This window comes from Abramis brama (assembly GCF_963993115.1).
Source record: "Abramis brama genome assembly, chromosome: 10".
Classification (NCBI taxonomy): domain Eukaryota; kingdom Metazoa; phylum Chordata; class Actinopteri; order Cypriniformes; family Leuciscidae; genus Abramis; species Abramis brama.
This window is the reverse complement of record NC_139972.1, coordinates 42,006,813-42,025,038: the sequence shown is the minus strand read 5'-3', so window position 1 is coordinate 42,025,038 and position 18,226 is coordinate 42,006,813. Positions and strand designations below refer to the sequence as shown.

The 18,226-nt window shown below is 40.8% G+C and overlaps 2 protein-coding genes across 2 annotated transcripts; both read right to left on the bottom strand.

The window, feature by feature from the left end:
- Positions 1-1,972: 1,972 nt before the first annotated feature.
- Positions 1,973-4,534, bottom strand: LOC311091624 (immunoglobulin superfamily member 1-like). Its single transcript, XM_084127625.1, has 4 exons — positions 4,253-4,534; positions 3,703-4,023; positions 3,502-3,628; positions 1,973-3,357 (listed from the first exon to the last, which is right to left on the bottom strand). The coding sequence occupies exons 1-4, from the start codon at positions 4,527-4,529 to the stop codon at positions 3,324-3,326; spliced, it is 759 nt and encodes a 252-aa protein (XP_083983751.1). The 5' UTR covers positions 4,530-4,534; the 3' UTR covers positions 1,973-3,323.
- A 1,978-nt stretch (positions 4,535-6,512) lies between these two features.
- Positions 6,513-15,223, bottom strand: LOC311090433 (scavenger receptor cysteine-rich domain-containing protein DMBT1-like; the record flags this gene model as incomplete). Its single annotated transcript, XM_084125690.1, has 5 exons — positions 15,165-15,223; positions 9,744-9,767; positions 9,296-9,613; positions 8,843-9,148; positions 6,513-6,625 (listed from the first exon to the last, which is right to left on the bottom strand). Exons 1-5 carry the CDS (start codon positions 15,193-15,195, stop codon positions 6,513-6,515), a joined length of 792 nt encoding a protein of 263 aa, XP_083981816.1. The 5' UTR covers positions 15,196-15,223.
- Positions 15,224-18,226: the final 3,003 nt, after the last annotated feature.

The following is an 18,226-nucleotide window of genomic DNA, read 5'->3' as shown; positions in this document are numbered from 1 at the left end:
TTGGGAATATTCACACATAACATATACACATAAAACATGATATTAGAGTTTTAAAATCAAAACATTTTAAAAGAGAACAATACATCACAGTTGTTTAAACCAATGAGCATTAAGCTGTGTCGTCAGCAAGTCGTTTCCCATCGTGCTTTTGATCAGCGCAGTCGGTGGAGAGCAACTGCGCTCGACTGCAGAATCCGACACGTGCGCCTTGCGCTCGCGAGAGATTTTTGACATACGTCAGCATGACATCAGAGCAAGGCGGACGCACTCGGACACATTTCTAACCGGCATGCATCTCGCGCTGATCACCGGTGATCGGTTCTGCGCAGATTTTGCTCATCTCAAACAAGCCTATTGTTAAAACGGACTGCGGGATTCAATAGCAACTTTCCACCAATCACGTTTCTCGTCTCAAGACTCGTCGCATTCAAGACGTGTTGAATCAAGAGATGTGATTGGTGGAAACTGGAAAGTAGCGAGGACGCGCATGCGCGTGTCGTGTTTTTATTTCGGTGGGCTCGTGCTGTTTATGACGGTCAGTTATTATTAGCACTTATTTCTGTTTTAATAGATATAAAAATGTTTCGCAATTTTGAGAGTCCTGATATGTGTATGCAATAGCGCGCTTAAGGTGTTTGAAGAACTTTTGCTAGTTTTTGTTTCAAATGTCACGTTATTTTCAACATCAATACGTCACTACATATATTACGTACCCGTGTTAAATTCATTTATACATAGAGTTCTGATGTTGAACTGTCTTGATGTTTTGCTTGTATTAAGCGGTGCACGACTTCCTGTTGTATCACCTTCTCAACACAGCTGTGCAGGACACACCGGGGCAAGTTGTCACTATTCACTGCAGTTGATCATGATCTCGAATTGATTCAAGTCTCGACTAACGTTACAGTAACACAAACAAACATACATTTCCACCGTTATTGCGCTTTATAGACATGCAGTCACTCACCGATGTAAGAAGACATTTTATATTCTTCAATTCATTTCTTCAATTATGGATACTTTATGTAGACTTTGACACTGAACTCTCTTGAAGTATAACAATCTTTTTATTTTTATTTTATTTTTTATAAACAAGACTCTTTGACCAGGATAAAAAGGTATTTAAATGGCTGAAAAAGACTCAATACAAAATTAATGTGACCTTTTAAAAACCAACAAAAAAGAAAAATCCTGTTAAAGGAATAGTTCACCAAAAAATATGTCTTCAGTCATCAATTACTCTCATGTAGTTCCAAACCCATATGACTTACATTAATCTTCAAGACACAAATGAAGGTATTCATGAAACCTGAGCTTGCGTTGGCCAAACTTTAGCATTAAGCCGCTCACCTCATATGGATTACTTTCACCATCCCTTTATGAGCTTGTCAAGGATTCGAGTGAATTAACTTTCAATGGAGGGACAGAAATCTGTCAGGTTTCATTAAAACATGTTTGCGCTTCGAAGATGAACGGAAGTCTTATTCAGAGCTCGACATTAAGCCTTTCATGTGCTTGTCCTAGGAGAAGTAAATCAGTCATTCACTTGTCCGAGTAAAACATTTGCTTATCCGGAAAAAAATTCGATTTTTTTTTTGTGTTGTAAATATAATTTATTCTGAAGCAATGTTCAGTCAGCTTTGATATATTTAAATCTACATATTCATGATATTTAACCTTTATAAACGCCATTTTCCCCTAATCATTTTAAATATATGCTTCATTTTTCATTTAAAATTCTTAAATTTGATCAATAAATTTGGAATCAATCACATTTCTCTTCTCTTTTTTCTCTCTGCACGCTCTTGCCCACTAGCATTATAGGTAGACTTTTCTTAAAGCTGAACAACCTAATAAATGACCATTTCAACTTTTTCTGTTGTTATCAAAGAGAATTCATTAAACATTGTTACTCTAATTAATGCACAACAAAATTAGGAGACTTTAAAATAGCATAATAGGGGCACTTTAATACAGGGGACAGAGTGGAAAAAATTATTAGAAATGTTGACAATAGAATGACTGACAAAACAGAAATGCATAGAATGTGTGAAATACCACATATTTTCTCAGCTTTTTGTTCAAAATGTTGCTTTTTATGAAACTTACCCACATAAAAGTGTTGATAAAAAATAATGCATTAAGCTAGAATAAGACAGGTTTAAGTACTTCCAGACAGCTTCTTTCTTTTGATATATTGCTTGTTTAGACATTCATACAAAAAGAACATGACATTTTTGTGAAAATGATTAAAAATGCTGGAGGACAATTATTATTATTATTATTTTTTTTTTTTAAATGCTGGTGGGGAAAGAGTTCAATGTAGGGTACAACGGGGCTAAAGGCTCAAAGGGTTTATTTTCCTCTAAACCACTAGATGGCACAAAAACTTGCCGCAGCACTTTCCAAAACATCTGCTTTTCAAGTTTCAAGATTTGGCTGATCATTGACGTGATCGTGAACAGCAGTGCTAATTTGATCTAAAATTGAATGTTTTTAAAATGTTGTAGATTTGATCAACAAATGGGAGTTGCTAGAATTATTGAATATATTTTGAGACAAATGTCTTGTTAATGATTTTCAGATTTGTTCAAGCTAATTAAAGTAACAGTTTTTAATTTTTTAAATCATTTTGTTTCTTAATTTTTAATATATACTTTTAAATATTGTAATGACCTTATATTTATTGAACAAAATAAACCAAAATCAAAATAAACCGTAAATAGTGCAAACTTTGCTAAAGTGATTGTTTTGAACAAGTGTTAATTTAGACATTATTAAAAATATACTATTTTAGCTGAAGTATTTGTATCAATACTGTGTGTCTTTTGCCCCGTGCTGGTTTAACCCCATGTCTGTGGGGTAAAAGACCCTCCTCGCCACCTCATACATACACTTATATGATTTTTAAACAAAATAAACCACTTTTACGATTTATTTTCACACAAAATCTGTTGCTCTATCAATGTTCAATACAAACTTATATTTTTTTCTGCAATCATACACTATGAAAGTAGTGCAAAATACATTTTTACATTTTACATGTTCATAGCCCCGTTGTACCCTATATATCTAAAGATCAAGGGAAATTTGATTTCTCAATCCATGATCCCTATCAAGGCCATACTGCATTTAATCTGTTTTGGAGCCCCATTAAGTGTAGTATTTTGGGTTCAATTAGTATACATCACAACAGCTTTCATAAATGTTATCATCAGATTTTTCTACCACACTTTTAGTCCCTGTAAAGATCACATTGACCACGTTTTTAATCATTCAATTCCAGGTTTTCATAATCATCCTCATCATCTTCATTTTTCTTGTCACTGGATGCACCTGCATATGAATTCACTGGACCTAAGTGACATTGCATAGAGATGAAGGGACAAAATTAGAGGAAGTTGTTATATAGAGTAAGAAAAGACAGTAAGACTGGAAGACAATGAAAGAAAGAGTTTTAAAAGACATTGTCTGACTTTTATAAAATGCAAACTCTGTTACCTTTTACTAAAGGAGCACTTCATATGAGTTTCCATTTGTCTTCTTTTCACCAGGAGGATGATTATGAGGGCAGACAATAAAAGCAGTACAGCTGACACCACAACAATAATGACAGGAAGCAGGGAGGCTGAGAGAGACACATGTTTGAGTTAAACTTTCATCACCAGCAGTCCAGCTTGTTTTAAATTTATACATCAATACCTGTGATAGTGATGACCAGCAGTTCAGAGGCAGATGAACGGAAGATGCGAGAGGACACACTGACTTCATAAACACAACTGTAGTTTCCCTCATGTGAATAATCTGCCTCAGGAAAGGAGAAGGAGGCAGAGTTATTGACAGCTGATTGACTCCTGGCGATATCCGGTTCCCTAAACAAGTAGAAGGAGCCTCCAGGATAATGAGATTCAGTGGAACAGATGATAGTGAAACTGTGGCCCCTGGTGATCACCGGCCCCTGAGGCCCCACGTCAAACCATCCATCAGGATCACTGTGGGAAATGCTGGGCTGCTGCAAGTCCACTAGAAGACAATTAGAATACATTAATATGGTTATAGAATCAGAAGTAGAGGGGCTCGGGTATAAACAAATTCAGGAAGCCTTAGACAAATAAAGAACGGCATCGTTATGACCCAAATTAAACTTTTTCAAAATGCAGGAAAGGCATTAATTCATGAGTGAACTCAATTTTATTCAACTAAAGCATTTAATCTATGATGTGGGCAGCGGGACAAGACTGAACGTACTCACCCACAGTGATGTTAACAATGTTGCTCCAAGGTGACTCGATAGTGTTGTTTTGGTATGAGTACTGACAGCTGTAGTTGCCCTGATGTGAAACGTCTACATTAACAATGTTGAAAGTCACACTAGATACATGTTTCTGGGAGGATATAGATGGTCCGTTTATGAAGAGCTGGAATTCAGCATTAACATTACACCTTGGTTTAGGTGTTGTGCATCTGAAATGGATATTTTCTCCACGAAACACAACTGAATGTGTGGAGGTCAGGGAAAGTGTGGGCATCTGCAGCTCACCTGCAAAAGAAATAAGACAATGTGATATAAATAATAAATTAAATTAATCAACTTTAAAGGTTTAGTGTACGTTGTAAAAATTTGCCATGAATTCACATGATTAAAAAGTATTGTTTTACAATAAATGACTATAGTCAGACCCCTCCTTGAACTGCCACCTTACCGTGGTGGAGGGGTTTGAGTACCCGAACGACCCTAGGAGCTATTTTGTCTGGGGCTATATGCCCCTGGTAGGGTCTCCCAAGGCAAACACGTCCTAGGTGACGGGTCAGACTAAGAGCGGTTCAAAAACCCTTATGATGCCTATAAATTTGAGGACCGTGACGTCGCCGGGGCCCCACCCTAGAGCCAGTCCCGGGGTTGGGGCTCGTATGCGAGCGCCTGGTGGTCGGGCCTCCCCCCATGGGGTCCGGCCGGGCTCAGCCCGAAGGAGTGATGTGGGGCCGCCCTCCCGTGGGCTCACCACCTGCAGGAGGGACCGTAAGGGGCCGGTGCAAAGTGGATCGGGCGGCAGTTGAAGGCGGAGGCCTCGACAACCCGATCCCTGGATGCGGAATCTAGCTCTAGGGACGTGGAACGTCACCTCTCTGGTGGGGAAGGAGCCTGAGGTTGTGCGTGAGGTTCAGAGGTTCCGACTAGAGATAGTTGGGATCACCTCTATGCACGGCTTGGGCTCTGGAACCACACTCCTCGAGAGAGGATGGACTCTTCACCACTCTGGAGTTGCCCATGGTGAGAGGCGGTGGGCTGTTGTGGGTTTGCTTATTGGAGTTCACCCCAGTGAACGAGAGGGTCGCTTCCCTGCGCCTTTGGGTCGGGTATAGGTCTCTCACTGTCGTGTGTGCCTATGGGCCAAACGGCAATGCAGAGTACCCGGCCTTCTTGGAGTCTCTGGGAGGGGTGCTGGAAAGTGCTCCGACTGGGGACTCCGTCGTTCTACTGGGGGACTTCAACGCCCACATGGGCAGCAACAGTGACACCTGGAGGGGCATGATTGGGAGGAACGGCCCCCCTGATCTGAACCCGAGTGGTGTTCTGTTATTGGACTTCTGTGCTAGTTACAGCTTGTCCATAACGAACACCATGTTCAAGCATAAGGGTGTCCATCAGTGCACATGGCACCAGGACACCCTAGGTGTCGATGATCGACTTTGTGGTTGTTTCATATGACCTCCGGCCATATGTCTTGGACACTCGGGAGTAGAGCCGCTGCTCCTCCACATCGAGAGGGGTCAGCTGAGGTGGCTCGGGCATCTTTTCCGGATGCCTCCTGGACGCCGGGGAAGACCTAGGACATGCTGGAGGGACTATGTCTCCCGGCTGGCCTGGGAACGCCTCGGAGTCCCCCCGGAAGAGCTGGAGGACGTGTCTAGGGAGAGGGAAGTCTGGGCATCCCTGCTTAGACTGCTGCCCCCGTGACTCAGCCCCGGATAAGCGGAAGAAGATGGATGGATGGATAGATGGATGGACTGTAGTCAGAAATGTACTGTGAAATGCTGGGTCATTTTCTTACAAATGACTGTGAATCAACAGCAGAATGATTCTGACGTACTGCTCGTTTTACAGTGGTTTCACATTATAATGTTGTCTTTAATCATGCCACTGTAATAAATGTAATTCTTTACCACTGCAATTGTTTTGAAGTCACCATAATGGTGATTAGTGTTTCATTTGCGTGGGATCTCGGAGCCTCTGCATTCATATTCAAATTTCTGTTCTAGCCAATTTGAATTTGACAAATAAAAATATGAAATATAAAATAGTTTAGTCAAACTATTCTCAGCATGATTATGAAGATTTAGTTTTAGTTTTATATAAGCATTAACCAAATAGAAACAACTCATTATCTATTCATGCCGCACTAACCTTGACTATACTGTAATTTCACGCTAAAATGTTTAACAATGTGTAACGAATGGACTTAATCCAAAATGCTCTAGGCCTCATGAAACCTTCCCCCTCTCCCCTGTTGTCATCGGCCCTCAAACCAGTTCTCTTCAAAGGCTGTTATCACCTCGGCTCCACTGAACGATCTCAGCAAGAGACTGGGTCTGCCACCCTCAAAGCACGAGAGTCCAGACGGCACTAGCCATTTGGTTAAAGACTATAGAGATAAACTCATATCTCTCATATCTCTAAACTCAATACACAAAGGACATTTACTCCATTCTTACCCACAAAACTTTCCCAAATGTTTATAGTATTTCTCCTGTGTTTTATGCATGTCCCTATGTTTTATTAGTTATGACTAGTTATGATTCTTTAGTTATGTTAGAGTAACTTCAAATGTTGATATCCAAAGATGACGTATCACTGCTTTAATGTCTTCAAATCCCCTTTCTTAGTATCAAAATAATCCCCTTTCGATTTTATAATCAATGGTGTACAACATGTTTTGATAAATTGTATCATAAATATTTGTACCATACTTTTGTGTAAAGACTGCACAAATTCTACATGCCAGCATGAACATGCAAATGGGGATAAGATGAACAAAGACTTTCTCCCAGTCATCTTTGATTGTTCACCTCACCAAATGAGTGTGAACTGATAGGACCTTTAAGAGTGTCTAATTAGGTCAGATCTTTGCTCAGTCTCTTTGAGACAACATTCTCCTGTCTCCTTCCGGCAACTTCATCATCAAGTTAACTTCTTTGGATTCAACGTGGACCACCCCAAGCAGTGGCGGTTCTACACTGAATTACACCCTGGGCGAGACCCCCTTCCCCCTTCTATTTATTTCCCCAGAAAACAAGACTTAATATCTTATGTCATTTTACTACTTTAGTAAAATAACGTTATGCATCTTTATTTAAGAAATGTTTGATATTTGGACTGGAAACAAGACAAAAATACTAAGTAAGTAAAGCATTTTTTGCAGTGTAATAACTGAACTTGTAACAGTTTTGTTGCAAAGCACAATATTATGGTGAAATTAGATCTCGTGTTTGAGTTAAAACCGAATTATTGTTAAGCATAGCAAGAATCGTAGCAAAAAGGCTAACAAATAAGAGTTATACCCACCAATTAATATTGCCCCTTCATTCATGACATGGATACCGTAATCATACAGAGAAAACATAGTTGCATACTTTATCTTTCGCTCGTTTCTAAATTGGGCACCTGATGGCTTTGACCTTTCTTGTCCATCTCTTATTTGGCACTCGACATCGACAATCAACAGATTTCCCCTGATCCCCCCCATACCAACTGTCACTCACGACGAGTCACGACCAGAAGTCAAGACTAAACCAATTCACCTTGGTGGTGGTGGTGACCAAGTAATCGTTTTGTATTACTTATTTTTATTAGCCATTCAGACAATTCAGAAAAACAAAAATGTTCAGGAAATATAGAGGCCTGTATTTATATGAAATGTGCGTTATTTGGAAGAAAGTCGAGGTGTGACTGACTTAGATAACTATATGGATCCCCTGTTCCCCCCCCCTTGTCCGTTCCATTTGGGAGAGACCCAGAGGTGAACTGTCATCCGCGCCCGCGCCTCCGCGCCCCCTCCCCTTTCCCCTTCTCAAACAAACAGCTTCTGTGCACGACATCTTCTCAGGAAGCAGGGGCTCCTGCAGCTGCAGGGGGCGCAAATTTGCCAATTCCCCACACAGTGAAATGATAGATAATAGAAAACCGCTTTGCGGCGCAGATATTTTATTTTTATTTTCTGCTCGTGCCGGCGGCGCCGCCCCCCAAAAATGCCGCCCCGGGCGATTGCCCGGTTCGCCCGTGCCAAAAACCGCTACTGACCCCAAGAACCCAAACGAACGCTTCAGCGCACTCCTGGCAAAATCATCAAGAATCTCAAGAATCTCCTGCATCTGGACTTTTTCAGCAACCAAAGTCAATGCAAGTACCTGTTCGCAGCCTTTAGATGCGTTTCTAAGTTATTGTGCCCCTTTAAGGTGACCCTGATTCTCTGATGTTTCTCGTAGGTTGTGGTTAACTGATTGTAATCTTGCCATTCTCCTTTCTTCTCTCTCTCTTTCTTCACTTTCTTGATTGTGTATACAATCTTTGCTTAGTTTAGTTTAGTGTGTAGCCTACCATAGTTTCGTTTATGAAACCAGTAAATCCATGCTTTATCGTCTCTGTGTTTGCCACATATCGAAGTTACTTAAACATCTTGATCTAGCGATACCTATGCTATTACCCTGCTAGTACTTTATTTACTTTAGTTGGAAAAGGTTAATCTTTCTTGGCCAGGAAGATAATATATTTAATTAGATAATATAGTTAATTTGTTACAAGTGTAATTTCATCCAAAATAATGTTTCTAAAGATTTAGCTTACCTGAACAAACAACACTAGCATCTTCACCATGATTACAGTTATGTGTTCCTAGTCCACTGTGTGAACATTGTGTGAGGCTTCCCTCACTTTCCAGGCATTTGACATCATCCAGCCAGATTGATCCACTGCCTTGACCAAAGGCGGCATTATGGGGTGCACTGATGGCAGATCCACACTTTAACTGTCTGCACACCACAGCAGCATCTTTCAAGTCCCAGTCATCATCGCACACGGTTCCCCACTGGCCATCATTATGGATCTCCAGTCTCCCACAGCATGAATCAGACCCATTGACTAACATTGTGTCTGACAGGTGGCATTAAAAATTAAAGTACAATGTGATTAAACATTTATTCTCTGGTCTATCTGTGTATTGTATGTGTTTGGCATTGCTAGGAGTCCCTATTGTTTTCATTAGTTTTCTACTTTAGAGGAAAACAAATATGATTTTACCTTTTATACAGACAACACCTGCATCTTTAGAATGAGCGCAGTTATGTGTTCCAAACGGAGTGTGTGAGCACTGTGTGAGGGATGATTCACGTCCTGTACATCCCAATTCATCCAACCAGATCTGACCACTTCCCTGGCCAAAATGAGCACTTCCGTGTGCACTTTTAGCTCTTCCACATCTCAACTGTCTGCACACCACAGTAGCATCATTAATGTCCCAGCTATCATCGCACACTGTCCCCCACTGGCCATCATAAAGGATCTCAACTCTTCCAGAGCAGTCGTTATTACCATTTACCAGTCGAATACTATAATCTCCTAAAAAAAAAAAAAAACTCCATTATGATACAACTGACATCTTATAACATGCAAACTAGCCAAAAATGTCATTGTTCATATGTTGTATAACTAAAATGAGAACTGACTTTTAAATAAGTCTGTTACTTACCAGTTACAGATGTTAGAGCACTGGCTGTAGAGATGAAAAACAGGGACATTTCAAAACACTGTAGACTTACAATTTGAATTAAACAACAACAACAACAAAACACATACTGACTCAATGCAATAACCAACAGACAGATAGTTCCCTTTCGAACAGTCAGTCTTATTGCGCCTGCTAGATGCAATGAGGAAACTCCTTTTCTCAGAATACTTAAAGGTCCCATGACATGGATTATTATATTATTTTATGTTTCCTGGGGTGCCCTTATAATGTTAGTATGTTTGTAAGATCATTTTTTTAAATAATTTATAAATAAAAGGCATTTTTCCTAGCCTGATTTTAGCCTCTAATTTGAACACTCTGTTTAAAGGGGCGTGTCTGCTGTGAAACTTCAGTGTAAAAGCCCACTGCTGTGATTGGCTGCTGTGAGACTTCAGTGTAAACGCCCACTGCTGTGATTGGCTGCTGTGAGACTTCAGTGTAAACGCCCACTGCTGTGATTGGCTGCTGTGAGACTTCAGTGTAAACGCCCACTGCTGTGATTGGCTGCTGTGAGACTTAAGTGTAAACGCCCACTGCTGTGATTGGCTGCTGTGAGACTTCAGTGTAAACGCCCACTGCTGTGATTGGCTGCTGTGAGACTTCAGTGTAAACGCCCACTGCTGTGATTGGCTGCTGTGAGACTTCAGTGTAAACGCCCACTGCTGTGATTGGCTGCTGTGAGACTTAAGTGTTAATGCCCACTGCTGTGATTAGCTGCTGTGAGACTTCAGTGTAAACGCCCACTGCTGTGATTGGCTGCTGTGAGACTTCAGTGTAAACGCCCACTGCTGTGATTGGCTGACATGCTTGCATATGAAATAGCTAGCATTGAGCAGATGACAGCCTGTTGATCACGTGAATGAAGATCTTATCATTGCAACGCAGTTTCTGCACTCTCACTAATGATTTCACAATGCAAACATGAGGTAAGTACAGTAAGAGCTTCGTTGTGCAGTGTAACAACGTCATTGATTTCATAACGAGTTTTGGCAAGTGTCCAGATAAACTCGTGCTGTGTGATTGACAGCTTGGGCGATTGGAAAGGGATTGTTCTTTGATCGCTTTCTGTATATATTTTAATCATAGTTTAAATAAGATTATTTTCATACTACCAAGAGAAACGATGTGAAGTTGATATTTTACAACATAGCACAGCATGATTGGATTGGTTCCCCATCGCGTCTAACATACACAATATGACTGACCATTTGAAAAGGAACAACTCGGTTACTAACATAACCTCGGTTCCCTGAGATAAGGGAGCGAGTATTGCGTAGAAGGCCGTGCTATGACGTACACGACTCGGCGTTCGTCGCTTCAGTCGATTAACCTGAATCATATGGCAAAATGAGCTGCTTTTATAGGCAGATGCCCCGCCCCTTCTGGCAGGCTCTGCGCTCAGATTGGCGGGCTGTGCCCTGATTGGCTTGCGCAGTTGCATCGCTCCGCCATAGGTTCGTGCAGTTCCCACTGATCAGCCAATAGCGTGCGAGAAATCTCTGCACTGTTATGGCTGTGCAGTAGCACTGCATTATTTTAAAGAAGGCTTCAGTATTCTGAGTATAGTCAGTATTCAGTATTCAGTATTCCCCATCGCGTCTAGAAGATGCAATACTCGTTCCCTTATCTCAGGGAACCGGTTATGTTAGTAATCGAGTCGACATGTCTCAGTGATGACAAAACAGATGACTTCAGAATGATAGCACAGAATAAGCTAAAAAAAAAAAAAAAACTCACAGGAGCACCACTCCCAAAGGGACTCTTCCATGTGTTTTGTGTTCTTGAAATAAATCCCTCTAGGAAACTTTGCATGAAAAGCAAAACAGTAACTACGTATTTGTACAGTATGATAGTGACATTTTTTTCTGTCCAATTTCCCCGACTCTACCAACAGTCAGTGATTTCGTCATTGCGCCTCATTGGCCCATCCGGACTTGGTTCTCAGAACTGGTGCTCCTCGCAATAGCCCCTCCCTGGCCATTACTCTGAGGAAGGACCTCCTTTCTCAGAGATGGGGCACCCTCTGGCACCCACGTCCCGATCTGTGGAACCTGCATGTATGGGTCCTGGATGGGATGCGGCAGGTTTGAGTACCCTATCACCTCAGGTGGAGGCTACCATCACTTCCGCTAGGGCCCTGTCCACGAGGCAAGCCTATGCGTTGAAGTGGAACCTCTTCGTCACCTGGTGTTCTTCTGGCCGAGAAGACCCCCAGAAAATGCCCGATCGGGTCCGTGCTCTCCTTCCTCCAAGAAGGGTTGGAACGAAGGCTGTCTCCTTCCACCCTGAAGGTTTACGTGGCCGCGATGTCTGCGCACCACGACCATGTGGAGTCGAAAACGGTGGGACAGCATGACCTGGTCGTCAGGTTCCTGAGGGGGGCAAGGAGACTAAAAAATCTTCTCGCTCTCCTCTTATACCCTCTTGGGACCTCGCAGTGATCTTATCAGCCCTGCAGAGAGCTCCCTTTGAGCCATTGTGATCAGTGGAGCTTAAGTTCCTTCAATGAAGACAGCGCTCCTGGTCGCTTTGGCCTCCATCAAGAGGGTAGGGGACCTGCAGGCATTTTCAGTTGATGGAGCATGCCTGGAATTCAGGCCGGCTAACTCTCACGTGATCTTGAGATCCCGGCCTGGATACATGCCCAAGGTTCCAACCACTCCCTTCAGGGATCAGGTGGTGAATCTGCAATCCCTGTGGGCTGGACACCTCTGAGCTTCCATATGCATCCCGCACGCAGGTCATATGTGTATTCTAAGTCCTCCCTACAGGTAGGCGCTGTGTTACATATTCCACCTGGGATATGCCACCCAGTGTACCTCGGTATTCTTGTGTTAAGCCTAGCCCTTCGTCCGTGCTAGTTTCACGACAGGGAGCTCAGACTTGCGCAGGGCACTGGAAGACAGCAGCTGTGGCATGATTGAATTGGGACCCCCATTCGACTGAACGAAAGGGAACATTTCGGTTACGTATGTAACCCTTGTTCCCTGAGGAGGGAACGGAGCCGTTACGTCCCCCTGCCACAACCACTCTACCGCTGGAACAGCCGGGAGTTCAGTCTCGGCTCCTCAGCATAACATAATGCGAGATTGCTGCGCTGCTCCTTTTATACCCATGCGGTGGAGCGGAGTTGCGCCATGCAAATTCCCGAGACCCATGGCATTGTTTTGCCATTGGCTCATTTTGCAAGAACTCGAAGATGATAGGCTTCTACGCGAAACTCCCATTTCGTCATTCAATGACGTAACGTCTCCGTTCCCTCCTCAGGAAACGAGGGTTACATACGTAACCGAGACGTTCCTTAACAGATACACAGAACTGGAAATTGTCGGATATGATGCACCATTTCACATTGAGTGCTCTTTCCATGTGAAAGCATGTGAAAGCAATTTCCATGTGAAATTTGAATTAAACTCATGAAACATTTTTCATCACTTTCCTGTAGCTCAAACAGTAGAGTTTATTTTACCAGGAAATAATCCCATTGAGATTCAGAATCTCTTTTTCAAGGGAGTCCTGGCCAAGACGGCAGAATAATAGTTCCATTTTAAAAATACATATACAAACATTTAACAGAAAAAGACATTTTGGCAATTTAAACATCATCTCAACATATTCACCAGCAGCACTCAGTAACAGCACATGTGCATTTAGTACTCAAATAGTTCTTTATCCTCATTTTAAATTGTGTCATTGTCGGTAAATAGTCAAATTTTAGCCTATTCTGCAATATATACCAGGAAAAAGGTGCAAAAACTTTAAAAGCACTTTCACCTAAGACAGTTCGCGTTTGTGGGATATCACACATGATTTGCCCATATGATCTAAGATTACATTTCCTGGTAGTGACTTTTGGAGTCATGGGTTCGATTCCCAGGGAAAGCAAGAACTGAGAATATAAAATGTGTACCTTGAAATGCAATGTAAGTTGCTTTGGATAAAAGCATCTGCCAAATGCATAAATGTAAATGTAAACATGTGCTCAGGTTTTTGAGGATGATAAACCCTGTGGTGGGGAATATGTCAAACAGGGTGTTTATCGATTTCTTCAGCTAGGACCTTTTCAGCATCTCCTCGAGCAATTGTATCATTCAGAAAGGTTACTTAGTTCTTATAGTATTTCTCATTTCTTTTAAATCTTTTTTCTAAGTATCTGAGATGGTGCATGGCACATTCTTTATTGTTGGGCCCATGTGGTCTTCCATGAAAGGCAAAGGAATTTCATAATGACCTTTTTCTGATGCCTTTTTTTTTTTTTTTTTTGACAGAAAACATAGGTCTTCGTGAGAAATTTGACTATGCTCTGATGCTCTCATTGAAGTCAGACTTGAGTCAGACTTTGATGATGTTTGGTGGAGTGACTATTTCCTTGATCAGTGTTCTACAGATATATTTTCTAAGATCAAGGGATCACTTGTTTCACAATGATGCAATGACTCACTCGGTGGCATCATCATAGAAAGATGCAAGCTTTGCTTCTGAATTCCCAAATTAAGATACGTGTCAATTTATTAACGCTTTAAAACCCCATTCTATTAACAAAGAAAATGTCCAGACTGCAGTATTTCACATGTAACAACTGCAATGCGTCCAAAATATATACAGCATGATTTACACACTAAATTCAGAAGAAACTTCAGCACAATATACATATTTCTAAACACCCATGCCAAACATCACTACCTGAAACAATTTAATGGTAATTTTCTGCCCATCACATAATCAATTAGTTTTACAGGCATTTCCATTAACCCTAAAATACAGTGCAATGAAGTGTAAACTTCAAAATACAAAACACCTGTAAAAAAAATTGATATCGATACAGTATATGAAGTATATGAATTCATATCAATATTAAATTAAATTTTAAATTAAAAAAAAAAAAAAAAAAATTAAAATTTTCTTCTTCCTTTTTTTACATTGAAGTGATGAAGATTCAGCTCCAAAATAGTCAATTAGTCTGACGCTTAAAGGATCTATTGTCAACCATCTGTTGTCTCCAGGGCTTGACATTAACTTTATTGCTCACCAGCCACTGTGGCGAGTGGTTTTCCAAAGTTAGCCACAAGTTTTGGCCACAGTTTTGACATCGATACCATAGGCAAAACCAGATATTTTTAATATTATCTCATAATCTGCTGTCACTTTAAGACCTGATGCACAGATCCATTTTACTGTTGCACACGTTTTCTTTCTCAACTGTTTATGTTCACTTAAAACATAACTGACTGTGTTTACGTGAATACTCGCCAAGACTGGCCTTTTGACATTATTTTGGCAAAACCAACACATACAGTTCCCTCTTTTAACATGACATAAAAAATAATAATAAAAAAAATCATCATGAAATGTTAATATTGAAATATTGAAAGGTTAATTTACCCAATATCAAAGCGAGAAGAGGTCTTGGCATTGTGATCCTTGTGTTGATTCAAAACGCGCTTGAGATTTATAGATGTATATCTCTGTTCCTTTCAAGATAAAACCAAAACTGCAGAACACACTCATTCACTTCCCTTTTTAAACCAATTAAAAAATTGCATTGAGACAATAAAATGCAACATCCTTTTTTTTTTTTTTTTATCCAGTCTATTTTCGTTGTCTCCATGCAAATGTCTTCTCAGCAAATTTTCCTTTAAGATAAGATTTGCATTCCAAATATATATTCCACAAAAAAAGACAACAATTTGAACCAGTATCTAATTCTTTTACCAAAGACTACCTAAACTTCTTACATTTACAGTGGGTACAGAAAGTATTCATACGCCCGGTAAATATGATCAAAAATGGCTGTAAAAAAATAAATCTTTCATTCAAAAAATTTGATCTTTCGTTCAAAAAATTGGCAAAATTCTAACCTTTCATTGAAGTGAAAGAATTCAAATTGGGGGGGAAATCACATTATGAAATAAATGTTTTTCTCCAAAACACATTGGCCACAATTATTCATACCCTTTTAGTAAATACCTTTTTGCAATCTCTTTTTGCCAAGATAACAGCTCTGAGTTTTCTCCTATAATGCCTGATGAGTTTGGAGAACACCTGACCAGAGATCATTCCTCCAAACAGAATCTCTCCAGTTCCTGCAGATTCCCAGATCCATGTTGGTGTTTCTTCTCTTCAGTTCACTCCACTCATCAGGACAGGGAACTGGGACGCTCATGGCAGAAGCTTCATTTTGTGCTCCGCAACAAATTTTTGTGTTGATTCTGATGTTTGTTTTGGACCGTTGTCCTGATGGAAGATCCAACCACGGCCCATTATAAGAGTTCTAGCAGAAGCCGCCCGGTTTGGATTTTTTTATCCGTTGATATTTGATAGAATCCACGATGCCATGTATCTGAATAAGAAGTCTAGGACCTCCAGCAGAAAAATAGGCCCACAACATTAAAGATCCAGTGGTATATTAAACTGTACACATGGGGCACTTTTTATCCTTGTGTTCACCAAACCCATCTAGCGTGTTTGCTGCCAAAAAGCTCTTTTTTTAGTTTCATCTGACCACAGAACCCTGAGCCGTCTGAAGATCCAGTCGTGTCTGACCACTGAATATGCTGGAGTTTATTTCTGGAGGAGCGAGGAGCATTTTTCTTGAAACCCTCCCAAACAACATGTGGGGATGTAGGGGTTGTTTGATTTTTTTTTAATAGGCTTTCTGACCCCAAGACTCACTAATCTCTGCAATTCTCCATCTGTGATCCTTGGAGAGTCTTTGGCCACTCAAACCATCCTCCTCACCGTGCATTAAGATAATATAGACACACGTCCTCTTCCTGGCAGATTCGTAACATCTTTAGTTGATTATAACTTCTTAATTATTGCCCTGATGGTCAAAATGGGGATTTTCAATTCTTTAGCTATTTTCTTACAGCTCTTTCTATTTTGTGATGCTCAACAATCTTTTGCTGCACATCAGAACTATATTATTTGGTTTTACTCATTGTGATGGATGATTAAGGGAATTTGGCCTTTGTGTTTCCTCATATTTAAACTCCTGTGAAACAAGAAGTCATAGCTGGACAAGTTCATGTTCCTAGTCCCCCTGGTGTGCTAAAAAAGGTAAATATTAATGGGAATATACTTCAGAGATATTTTATTCATAAAACATTCTAGGGGTATGAATAATTGTGGCCAACGTGTTTTGGAGAAAAACATTTATTTTATAATGTGATTTCCCCCCCAATTAGAATTATTTTACTTCAGTGAAAGGTTAGAATTTTGCCAATTTTTTGAATGAAAGATCAAATTGTTTGAATGAAAGATAGTAGTACTTATGCTATGGCACCTGTCAAAATGATTGATGACTTCCGGTCCCGCCCACAGATAAGACATCTGGTCACCGCCCTTCCGGTTGACCGTTGACATGTCCCGCCCTTTCTGTCGTTTATAGATATGGATATGGATTGTCCTATTGACCCTTTGGTCATGTGTTTTGACAGTTTTATCTACCGGTGTCTTTCCGGCATATGTTGTTAGGGTTTGCCCTATCGTCCTAGCTAGTCGTAGATCATTTGGTTTGACAGAAAGTTTTTGACCCTATTTGACCCTTTTTTATCCGTAGATCATGTGGTTTTGACAGAAAGTTTGAATTTGTTGTCTGGTTCAGTTATATGGCAGTAACAGATGTCTATCACAAACACAGAAAATACACCCATCGTGTGCACAAGAGATAATGATTGTTTACAAAGGTGCTTACATCACCTTCTTGAACACTGATATCTCTGCTACACAGACGTCCACCCTCACATTCCAGAGCAATGTATATAAATGGGGGGGGGGAGTGTGTTGTAAAACCATCACCAGAAACATGAGCTACATGACCATGGATGATTCATCCTCTCCTGAATCCTCAGAGTCGGAGCTGAGCAACCAAATGATGGAAAGGCTGACTATGGCACGAGAAAACCTTTCGGACATGTCCGTTTGACAAGTTTTCTCCATGAAATTTCGGAATGGACTACAGCTGAATATGTAATGGGTAGGAACCGTGTATTCGGATACAAATTTCACAAACCAACTCGAGTTGTTACACTCTACACCACTGACAGCGTCGGAGAGTTTCAGACTGGGCAAGACGTGTGTCTGGTATTTCCTGTAAAAGACTGGACTCTCTTCTACAATCGTGTATGGAAGGATCTGAATGATTGTGGTGAGGAGCCTTTGTACATTTCAGAGTGGGACGGGGTAAACGATAATGTCCGGTACCGTGTGGTAGGTGACCATACTAACAAGAACCCTAGTGATTCTGTTTACATATTCTGCTGTAAAGACAAGACAAAGCTCAAAAACAAGCGGTCTGCGCGCATACGGCCTAACGAGCATCACAAACTGTATGAAATGCAATTTTTGTTCGACTGGGGCGATCTGAATCTCCTGAATATGGTTTTTTCAGTCATCGACAAAATGTTCAAATGGTGTGACATGCATGACGGATACAATAAAAT